At 38.9% G+C, this 11554-nt stretch overlaps 1 protein-coding gene and 1 non-coding gene across 2 annotated transcripts in view; both read right to left on the bottom strand.

The window, feature by feature from the left end:
* Positions 1–309: 309 nt before the first annotated feature.
* Positions 310–11554, bottom strand: part of EIF4G2 (eukaryotic translation initiation factor 4 gamma 2) — an 11499-nt gene continuing 254 nt past the window's right edge. The window contains exons 2-22 of the mRNA XM_010710988.3: positions 10993–11130; positions 10729–10794; positions 10198–10323; positions 9695–9797; positions 8891–9022; positions 8747–8813; positions 8512–8663; positions 8001–8111; positions 7605–7688; positions 7420–7518; positions 7049–7190; positions 6793–6953; positions 6232–6345; positions 5323–5448; positions 4954–5058; positions 4660–4875; positions 4108–4366; positions 3730–3934; positions 3105–3316; positions 2856–2977; positions 310–2635 (exon numbers count right to left, since the gene is read on the bottom strand). Of these exons, the coding sequence (XP_010709290.1) occupies positions 2570–2635; positions 2856–2977; positions 3105–3316; positions 3730–3934; positions 4108–4366; positions 4660–4875; positions 4954–5058; positions 5323–5448; positions 6232–6345; positions 6793–6953; positions 7049–7190; positions 7420–7518; positions 7605–7688; positions 8001–8111; positions 8512–8663; positions 8747–8813; positions 8891–9022; positions 9695–9797; positions 10198–10323; positions 10729–10794; positions 10993–11130 (2806 nt within the window). The 3' untranslated portion in view covers positions 310–2569. The remainder of the gene's footprint in view (positions 2636–2855; positions 2978–3104; positions 3317–3729; positions 3935–4107; positions 4367–4659; positions 4876–4953; positions 5059–5322; positions 5449–6231; positions 6346–6792; positions 6954–7048; positions 7191–7419; positions 7519–7604; positions 7689–8000; positions 8112–8511; positions 8664–8746; positions 8814–8890; positions 9023–9694; positions 9798–10197; positions 10324–10728; positions 10795–10992; positions 11131–11554) is intronic.
* LOC116216726 lies at positions 6030–6189 on the bottom strand. Its single transcript, XR_004160042.1, has one exon. It is a non-coding gene; the product is annotated as a small nucleolar RNA SNORD97 (small nucleolar RNA).

Here is an 11554-nt window from a genome sequence, read left to right as displayed (position 1 = left end):
GGAATATAGTTGGTAGGCATAGTTCTTAACAGCTCACTCTTCACTAACAGAATTTAGGGTATCATAAGTGATTTTACCTGATCTATCTAGTTACAGAAAGAAAAAAAAAAATAGCCAAGCAGCAAAGCCTTCATGCACAAGTACGTATGATTGTAGTGATTGGAGTGAAGACTGGGCAAGAATACAAGGCTTATTCATGCTACTCAACCTGCAGCTGCCAGTGTAACCTCCTCCAGAAAACTGGTAAGTTAGTTGGCAGTCTAATTCTTTTTTGATCAAGAATTGTTTTACTTGCACCTCTTCTTGTAATTTTTTTTTTGTCTCACCTTATGGTACACTTAATTGAAAACTACCAGTTAGAACTGTGCTTTTGTGACTGGCAGCTCCTCTGTTCAGCTTCGCAGCACTTGAATGAATTGCATTGGGTATTCAAGGAAACTACATCTGAACTCTAAGAAACAGTATTGTAGGGGAATACATCACCAAACTGATCAGCTGAAATGACTGTTTAGATGTGAAATAAAAGATCACATTTTTTGTTTGACTGCTGAACCTTAGGATGTGAACATTTGTGGAGCACTTATCTGACAACAAGAAGCAAAGCTGAATACTGCAGCTCCTTAAGCACCAACTATATTCCTCTATAAAGAAATGCAGAATAGCTTTAATTTATGAAAACTATGACTGGAAGAGTGCATTTGGAGGCCCTATGATGGAATTACTACCACTCTCAAAAGCTGCAACTACATCAACAGAAGCAGCCATTTCCCCCACCACAAGCTGCTTTAACATAACTTCATGTTTTCTCTTACTTGAGCTAGGAATCTGCAAGTTACTGCTAAGCTGCACCACTATACTGAAATATAGATAGGAAGTGGTGGTAAGGGTAGTCAAAATACTTGCTAGCAATTCAGTTTTAACACCCCTTTCCTAACAGATGTAATCTGGATTACCACAATAAATGCAGTGACACACTGGGCAACGTCGCATTTTACCATCCTCAAGCAAGTTACTGACCCAACTTCAGAAATCCAATGAAAAAGTCTAATTTCAAAGTACACTACGTCCAACTGCAGATCAGGAAGCCTGCCCAAGATAAGAGTGCCAGCAATGCAAGAACCACACCCATTTAACTAGTCACAGCCCTTTAACACACTTAAATGCAAACTACTCTTCCCTCAAAGTAAACTTTATCAAGATCTCAAATCTTTTCTTTTGCAACATTTTCATCTTCTACCATGTGAAAGACACAGTCATCTGAAGCACTTCCAGCACTAGCAAAAAAAAAAAAAAGTCTCCATCAAGAAGTAAACTTTTGCTACTACAAACATGCCACCTTTGAAAGCTAGCAAAAAACCACTGATAAAAAAAATCTCACTCAGAACAGTCTTAGAAAGTAAGGTATTTTGAGCATTTAATAGATAACATTTTAAGCTGACACTTTGCTGTTGTTTCTGATTTCATTACTTGAGAAACAGTGAATTAGTCAGTGCCACTTCATTAAAGATATGGGAACTTGAAAGTTTCAAGCATCAGGAAGAAAAAAGGCAGATTACTCACTGAATCACAAGGCAAGGTCATACTTATTCCTTCAGCAGGTATCTGTTAATTACCCTTCTGACATACCAAATCAGTGTCTCTCTGGTCTGTGATCTTACTGAGAATTCATGAACAAACTGAGACAGACCTTTCATAAAAAGAAACCTAAAATGATCCCACAGTCTAAGTAAATTCCTACTGATGTTCTATTCAGAAAGTAAACTACTTGTCAGTCAAAGCCCTTCTGCTGGGACACATTCAAAAACCAAGTCAAGTATCACAATGTTTATTGATAGATACAAGTATATAAAATCAGGGCATGAACATGTCTTGATAAGTTAAGTAGACTTAATTTCAATACTATAATAGAGGGACCAATTCAAATTTCTCACCATGTTTCACACCCACAAAAACCTCTTCCAAAGGGCATTAAATCATCTGTCCAGCTGATCAGTTTCTGTGCAAGTAAACTGTTTCTTTAAAAAAAAAAAAGACTTGTGCACTTGCCCAGGCTCAAGGATATTAAAACCTAGCACATAAAGCCCATTACTAGAGGTAGAAATACAGGCAATATACTATTACGGCAACAACCATCGATTACAGTTAAGGATTCTCCGTAACAACCAAATGGATAATCAAATATTGCAACAACTCAAGTATTACACTGAGCAAAGTGCGTTTCTACAGTATTCAGTGTTGCTATTCAGTTTTCTAACTTAAAAACAGCCTATGATAACTGGCAGCAAAGAAGACCCTTGCAACAGACTGCTTCTGCTCGAGAACTTATGATGTAATTATTGCATGCTGCTAATACACTGTTATCTAAACATTAAAGATACTCTAAAATATTTTTATTGTAGACTATTAAGACATACTACAAAAACCTTTTGCAGAAGATATCCTATTGACATACATCTGCATTAAATATTGTGAAACATTACAGCGGAATGAATTTTCGCAGTGGTTAGGTCAAATGCAGTTACATCATAGCAACAGTATGTTTGCACAATTTAAGGCTTTGGCTGGTTCTTTAGTCAGCTTCTTCTTCAGATTCTTCTTCTTCAGCAGTTTCCAGCCAGGTTAGCCACTGGTTTACCTGCAGTTACATAAAACTGGTTTAAGGCAACAAGAATTATTTACCCACTATACACATCAGCAGAACACTTTTTCCCCAAGCTCATTTTAAGTGGTTCCGCTGTACTCTACACTCATTTCATCTCCCCTCATTCCTCGCTAGTGGATAACTCCTTATGTTTCTCCAAGTAATCCCTGCTCTGCTGGAGCATGACAGGAGACAGAGCCATTATCAAGTTTACCTGGAATAAAGCTTTGCCTTTTCCTGGAAACTCTTGAGTAATATCTTCTTTCCATGCCAAAAAGGCTTCTTCTTCAATGATCTCCATATCATAGAAATGAACAAAGAAGCGCAGTAACATGCCTTTGAAAGCAAGCACACAAAACTCTTAGCTTTATAAACTTCCAAACAGGTTATCTGACTGAAGAGATACAGTGAACCTGAAATTCCTGCACAAGCAGTTGAATTGTGGGTAAGATTATACACATACCTTTTGGAAAGTTACTGTTGTAGCAGTGCACCTGGAGTGCATATAAAGCACTCACTTGCAGATCAACATGGTCATGGAGGAACTTCTGCATTACTGGCTTGAAGGAAAGAAGCAGTTGTTTTTCCTGCTCTAGTTGCTCTTTTGATGGAGCAGATGAAGAATCTGATTCGTCACTAGGTGGGTTTACTTCACTTGAAATATACTGCAAGAAACTGGACCAAAGACAGAAAGGTTAATTCTGTGAACTCCAAATCACAACAAGATTTTATGCTCTACAATTATTAAGTTACTTGCTCACTAATTCAAGCACATTAAAGGTGCATGTGATATACTTTACTGTCCACTATGAAATCCTACTTATGCAACTTAAGGCTCTGAAACATTTTTTGAGCAGAGTAATGGGTTCTACATTTCTCATCCCCAGGTAAAACACAACTGATGCAAACAGATACTGGGCACTGAAAGAGAGCAAGTCCAGCTAAAACAACTTTCATCCCTATCTTAGCATATACCATCTTACACGAAGATACATGTCAGTCTCCACACAGGTAAGTATTGGCTTACCAATACATGCTTATATGCTTGACAAGGCATGTGCCTGAATCACATCAAGAAACCATCTCACCTGGTCATCAATATATTCACAAATCCTTTATCTACATGAAGCTTGGGTGAAATGTTATCTTTAATCCACTTATAGATGGCTTGTGGGGATGGATCCGATTTTATTTGCTTTAGCAGTTCCTTCTCCAGTTTCAGAAGTGGGAATAAGAAGCTAAGCCCTTTCCCTTCTAAGATCTCCAGCATGCGGTCCTTGTTCTGATCAATTTCTGAAAAGCAATGAAGACACACTTAAGAGCTAGTACTCACTGATACCTATTAAAAGTACCATCCTCACTAAGGATCGTGACAATTGACTACATTGAAGTAACTATATTAACTGGTACAAAACACACAAAAACCATCTCATATACAAACATGAAATATCTGAACAGACTCTTACCTGGTAACATTTTCTGCATATTCACTTTGCTTTGTTGGAACAATTCTGTTAGCCATTCACGATCTTGCAACTTAGCTAACTGCTGAAGGCAAAGCAGGAACAGAGGGAAATGGGTGCCACTTTCCAGTGGTTGAGCCAGTTCGGAAATGCTCACCAGTTCTGAAATAATGGCACGGGCTGCAAACTGTGCTAAATAGGATTTCACCAATGGGATGTCCACCTCCAGTTTGGGGCACTGGTCCAATACATTCAGGAATGCCTACAAAACAGTAACAAGATGAGACACTGAGATTTTGTCCTTGCATACAGTAATATAGTCACTAAATAAAAGCCTTTTTTTTTTTTATCTCCCACTGAATCACTTGCCTAGAGCTTCCCTGCTTCCAAAAAATCCCAAACCCACATTTCTTCTCTCATCACATACTACATTCTCTCGTGAGTGTGTATGTTACTTCTACCTCTTCACATCAACAAGAGGAAATAGATTTTGCTTTCTGTATCCAAGCTAGACATCACAAACAGCCAAGCAGAAGGACTATCAGACTGTAGTACCTGCATGAAGTTGTCACTTGTGGCTATTCCCTCCTGTTTGAGTAAGCTGATCAAAGTACTTGCTTTCTCTTTGTCTTCATCTGATCGATCAAGGGACTGACTGATTACTTTGCTCAACATCTCAGGAATGAAGTGTTTTGGAGCTCTCATTTCTCTCACAGCATTGACAGCATCATTAGCATTGCCATTATTCAGATAATCAGTTACAACAGCTTCCTAGAGAAAGAGAATGGATAGTTAAACATACATTTTTAAAAGTATTTTTAAAGAAGCACTGCAATACAATTAACGTACAGTTTGTTTAAGTAGCTCTTCTTTGGAAGGAGGTGGCTTCTTGGTGGTCTTTGCAGGCTTTTCTTGTATAAGAGGTGGATTTGTTTTAAGACCAAGTTGAGGAGGCTGAAAGACAGTACCAGAAGTTACTTCTTTGAAGTCGACCTACAGCACTGTTTCAAAGAAACTTTTATCAACTTCCAGTATTTACTAAGCAGGTTAAAGTCAAATTACATCCTCAGACATGCTTTCATATCTTCTGCTATGTGCTACAAAAAAACAAAACAAACATTCCCTCTCTTATCAGAAACAGGCTTAAGTCCCACACGCAAGAATTCAGTATAGTCGAAGAAAACTTGGTTAGCAGCACACATTAACTTTGATATTTACCTGTCCCAAAGGTGGCGTCTGAGTGCGTGGTGGTTGAGCACTGGGAGGAATCATAGTTATCTGGGGCTGAAGCTTTGGCACTTGGTTTTTATTCATTAGAAAAGCCTGAGCAGGTCTCAGGCTTATCTGTAAATAATCAGAAAAATCTCAAACTGTTTCAAGTACTTTCACCAAGAATTACACAGAAATGGACTTGCATCAACCCATCCCACATAAACTTTAATTTTCAGTTTCTACAGTGTAAACAGTTAGATTAAGTCACGCTAGTACTGCAACACCCCCAAAAGCATGACTCAGTAAATCACAGCTTGCTGCAAGTTACTGGTTTTTAGTAACATCTGTACCAAGATCTGGAATTGCTCCTTTCAGATGCAGTATGTTAAGAAACCTAAGAAGATACTTAGCATGTTTGCAGACAGGATTTACAACTATGATGAAACTTCACTAATTGCTCAGAAGTAAGGATACTTATTTTTTTTCCTCTAAATGCAGTTTACTTTGTGCTTGACACTTAGCCTATCGTCTAGTTCAGGAAAAAAAAATTAATTGCCTGGTCCAGCACTTCGGGGCTTCTAGATTTGAGTATTAGGATCTTCTAGAGTTTCCATTAAAATGTGCTGTTATCAATGATGCATGGGAACTGATGTCAGAGTAGTGCTCTTGGGAAGGGTGTGTGTGGGAAGGGAAGGAAGGAACATCACAAGAAATTGCCCTCATATCTCAGTCTCGCTCACAGGACGCTGGATACCCTAGGGAAAGTGAGGAATAAGGTGAAAGAGGAAGGGGCAAAGTAGGAGAAGGAAGAAAGTAGGAAGAGATCCAGCATAAGTCCTCATAATAACGCGTCTTGCTATAATCACTGGGCAATATTGAGTATAGGCTTTAAGTAAATGTAGGCATGTAATATACCTCATCTGCATTAAGCTGTCCTTTCTTAGAAAACCGAGGTGGCATATCCTTCGACTGTCCTTGTTGCTGGGATAAGAGTCCCTGATTCTGGTTATGGTAGAGCTGGCTTTGCCCCTATTTCAGAAAGGGAGATATAGAGAAAGAAGTGCAGATGATGGAGTGGCGTACATCATATGGTAAGTAGTACCAGAGGGACCAGAGGAACAAAGATTCTATTTGTGAGGAAGGGAAAAAGAAGGAGCAGGGGTTGTGGGAGAGCAGCACCTATTCCTAAAAAAACAGGGCTATCTTTTAAATAAAAAAATGCACCATTCTGACCCACCAAAGCCACATGCACCTTTCCTTGCAGTAAAACAAACAAACAAACAAAAAACAACCAAGTGTATTCCTTATCTTTTCTATCATTTTAAGACACTGTTTAGGAAGTTTTTTGCCAACTGAACATGAGCTCTAATCACAGAATCAAACCTGAGAAAGCCTTCCAACACAAATATACTATAATCCATAACATATGCATCTGTAGAAGAGCTCCTTAACATGCTCAAGCCATTTTTTCCTTACCTGATTTTTCAGAAAAGATTTGCCTAGTTCTCCAAACTGGGGTTGAGCAGAAGGCATGAGGTGACCCCCATGGCCATTGAAAAGTTGGTTTGAACGATGGCGTCCCATAGTGGGTGAAAATCTATCCTGAATAACTCCTGGACCAGTACCAATTCCACTACCTATATTATCAGAAAACAGAAGGCAATATGTTATCTTGTTGTGTTCAACACAGTACAGTTGCAATCATCACTTCAGCCTCACAGTTTCAGCATACCTGGCATTTGTCCAAACATATCAGCAAGCCCTCCGAGTGGGTCCCTGTCAAGTTTCATCCTGGGTGGCATAAAGGGTCCCTCCAGAAAGAAGTCGCTTCTCATCACTTGAGACATAGGAGCAGGAATAAAAACTCCTAGATCCTTTAGAAGAGGAATTACCATTCTGGTTATTTTATAATAATAGTCCTTGAGATAATCAAGTTTTTATGCCTAAACTACAAGCCTACATGCTTTCAACCCTCATCAACACTTTACTGTCACACTACCAGATAAACAGAAGATGAGTTTTGTGACATAAAGTAAATAGTGTAAGGATTCCCTTCAGCATTTAATCAGAAGCTAAGCACAAGACTTAATATCAAATACTTACTTTTACCGCATCTTGACGGATTTGATTGATAGTCTTTGGTCCATTGTCAAGAAAAGCTTTGCGAGGAACCCAGTTGTGTTCTCTCAACTCCACAGTATCCTTGGAACACAAATAATTAAGCAAGGAGTGAAGTCAACTTTGTGGGGAAAAAAACCAAACAGCAGTAGGCTATTTTAATACCGTACCTGCAGCAGGAAACGAATCCTTGCTGGCAATTCCTTACTTGACATCAAGGAGCGCATACGGGCAAAGTACTGATCCATTAAGGACTGAGAGAACAAAAGTGATGTTACAAATCAGTATTAACATGTGTTTAAGAAGCATTTAGAAAATAACATTCTCACTTATATGACTACGTAGTAATAACCGCGTCTTCCAGGAAGAACCTTTTAAACCATCTGAAAGACGGTCTCCTTCCACTATCAAAAGCTTTTATGCATGAGCAATAGTCAGCACTCTTGCTCCAGGAGATACCAGATTTTCAGTTTCGTTCTTTTGAGTAGAGGCACAGAATGCTGAAGTTTCAGAGTTTTAGCCATGGATTTTAAGCTACTTTGAAAGATTGCAGCAGATGCACATACCTTGGCTTTTGCATGGTCTAATCTAGGTCCCACTGTCCTCATTATCTGACAGAGGCACTCCAAATCCTCCCCCATATCTTTGAGTTGGACTCTCTTCTTCTTTTCCAAAAGCTGAAATATTAGAAGCAAAATAGTTCTTTCAGCATAATACAGATAATTTCTAACAACAGCGTACAGCAGGACATGCAAAAATGTATCACATTATTCATCTTAAGAAATGCTAATTAAAGCACTTATTACTCATTTTAAGTACATACATAGCAAGAGCTATCTGCGGTAGTTATGTCTAGGCCAGACTACATCTTTACTTTGAGACAATTCCCACAGCTTTAAATGAAACCAATTTTCCTTTTTAATTAGACCACACTACTATTCATTTCAAACAGTGATATTTCTACTCAACAGGAAACATTTTTACAGTCAAAAATTCCTAAAACATCATGAGCATTATTTTTTTTTTAGTTTAGAAATACTTATTCATTCTTAGCCCACACCTAACCTATATACTCACTGTTTTGATGCACTTATGAAGGATAGATTCATGAATAAGGTCAAGCTTGCCAAGTTCTCCAATGAATTTGATGTTCCCCAGCATCTTAATCTTGGCAATGGCTCTCTGTTCCTCCTCCTCAGGGAGGAGGGGACCATCATGCTTATCATAGACTGGAAAACAAAAAATCCCGTTAAACATGGCTGTCAGAATAGAAAAGTAGTAAATTCTGTATTAAATTGGTTTCAAAACTTACTATCAACATTTCTGGTTCTGTTTTCAAATTCATCTTGAAGTTTAGATATTAGGAGGCGTCTGAATGTCTACAAAAAAAAAAAGGAAGTTGTTACTACACTAATTCTACACACTAGAATTTACCATTCTACAGTGAAATACTCACTGTGCTTTGCTTCTGTCCTGGATGACTCTCTGCAGATGGGCCATCAAAATTGGGTGCATCTTCTGCCAGTCGCAGACATAGTTGAGCATATAGTGAGCTATACTTGGGCTCTTCAAGGGCTTTGTCTACGATCTAAATGGAGTTATTTTCAGTAAGATAGCTTGTGGTAGGATGCATATGTATTAAGAAATGCAAGACACTCAATACAATACTAACATTCTACATGATTTGGAACATCTACTCCTTGCCACTATACTAAATAAAATCCATTATTACTGTTTGTTTAACACATGATGCTTAATACTGATGCAAAACTGAGATATTATGCTACTGAAAAAGCTTCCATAATTCCAAACTAATGAAAGGGACAAATATGAATTTCCTCATCAGAACACCAAAGCCCATCTCAGATTTAAGAACCATTTGTTGGTTGCATCTAGTATACCAAGGACTACCTGTGGTAGTTCTTCCCAGACAGAAAAAGCTTGTTGAGTAGTGGGATGCAAAGTAGTGGGTGTAGGGAGGTGCAGGACAGAATGAACACTGGTAACTAACATCTCAAATTTAATGTTACAGTGTTAAATCTATTCTTTCTCCAGCATATCCCTCTCATGCAAGAAGGGATGACATTCCTTTACGCCAGAGTTAATAATAAACACCAGATAAATCACGTTATTTCTCTCTCTCATCAGTAACATCAACCTCTATACTTATGATGCAAGGAAGTAGTAGCTTAAAAACAAGCAAGACATTTACCTCCCCCCCCACCCCAAAAAAGCAACCCACAAACCACCACCATCTTACCAGCAGTATGACCCCTTTAAGGATGAGCTTAGACTCTACACCCACATTGAGGAGCTCAAGGCATAGCTTGTCGAACTTTTCAGGAGTAAGCTTATTTAGTATGCTAAAGAGGAACAAGCAAAACAAAAAATTCAGATTGCAAATCTTATAAACTTCGAGTAATTTCAGATTTAAATTTACCTTTACTAGTTAGTCTTTAAAGCAGAAAAGTGAAAATCCAATTTTCAAAGTCAAATCAGATTTTTATTTATTTTGTAACTTTTAGAATGAAAAGTCTGACTATCAATATTAACTCTTTCAGAAAGCTTGCTTCTTAGCAAGTTTGCCTCTCTGCAGCAGCAAACACTTGCTGCTTGTTTGTTTCTGTCTCATTCCTTCTAAAGAAACCTCCTTATCCCCCTAAGGAACACAAGAATTATGCATGTCTTCCTCTTCCTCAGGCTCATTTAATGAAGATATTGCTAAACATAATAGCATGGAAAAACACTTTCTGGAAAACTTACCCTCTTACTTTCCTGAAGATTGCATCATGTCGTTCTTTGTCGTTTGCGGAGTCGTCATCTCGTCTAGTGCTTCGTGAAGGAATCCATTTCTGAGCGTTTTGCCCTGGGGTTTTCCCCAGGAACTCGCTGTAGAATTTTGAAAAACAATTTCAAGAACTGTCTTTCCAGCACTATTTTACATAAACTATTACTATGTTTAGTTTTGTTGGAGATATATGCTTCTCCTACCAGCATGACAGTACCTGCAAATAGTCAATTTTAAAATAAAATAAGACCACTCCCAACACTAAAACCCTTCTTCTAAACCTTTTACATGGAACGCATAAAAGTGCTCTGTCCTCCTCACATGACATGAGGTACAATTCTAATAAGCTATACACTACCGTGCCACAGATGAAGGACATTAACACATCACAAACTCTGTAATGCTTCTTGTACAAATTTGAAAAGAGCCTACTTCCAACTCTATTCACCATCACATATCCCGTACCTTTGAAGTAAGATGCTAATCCAAAGAATATGACGACGTACCTGTTGCTGGCAGTCTTGGGATAGTGCTGAGGTGCACCCCTACCACCTCCTCCGCCTGAAGAAGCACTGTTAAAACACAATCACGTAGTTTGTCTAAATTCAAAACACCATCATTTTCAATGACACTTCAGTATTACTCAAGTGACTTGGGAAACTAGTAACTTGGGAACTAGTATTACTAGTAACTTGGGAAAACATATTTAATTCCCCCTCAAAGAACTGGTACACTGCCAAACGTTCAGTCAACCAAACCAGCACCAGTACCTGAAACGAGAAGCACCCCCTTCTGCAATCGCACTCTCCACTTTGGCGGCTTGACAACGAAGAATCTTCAAAAGAATAAAATTAAATTGACGGGGTGGGGAAAAACAAAACCTAGAAAGACAAATCGAGTGTTCATATTATAGGTGTTTTTACTAGCAACCATTGTATCTCACAGCACCTCCCACCCCAGGAAGCCTAGTCTCATCACCTCAGACACATTTCCAGCAGTGCATTGATAAGAATCACAGACTGTGAGAAAGCAAATGCTCCAATAAGGGCTCCAAGATCACCCAATGCGTGCTCGGTATAAAAAAAAGGCCGTCTCCCGCGTCTAAATCCACACGGCCAATAAAGCTACTGAACAGGAAAACTCGCTGCTCTCTACCTTAAGTCTAATCTGAAAGACAATCGGGAAAATATTCCCTAACAGAAAGATGATGGATTTAAGGATCAAAGCAAGAGCGCGTGAAAAATAAGGCAGTCCACCGCAGATCGGGCGAGGCAGCGCAGCACGAGGCCGCGCAGCCGTCCCCGCACCACCATCCCGGTCCGACGGGCGGAG

Source organism: Meleagris gallopavo, chromosome 5 (genome assembly GCF_000146605.3).
Source record: "Meleagris gallopavo isolate NT-WF06-2002-E0010 breed Aviagen turkey brand Nicholas breeding stock chromosome 5, Turkey_5.1, whole genome shotgun sequence".
NCBI lineage: Eukaryota > Metazoa > Chordata > Aves > Galliformes > Phasianidae > Meleagris > Meleagris gallopavo.
This window is presented reverse-complemented; position numbering and strand designations above follow the sequence as displayed.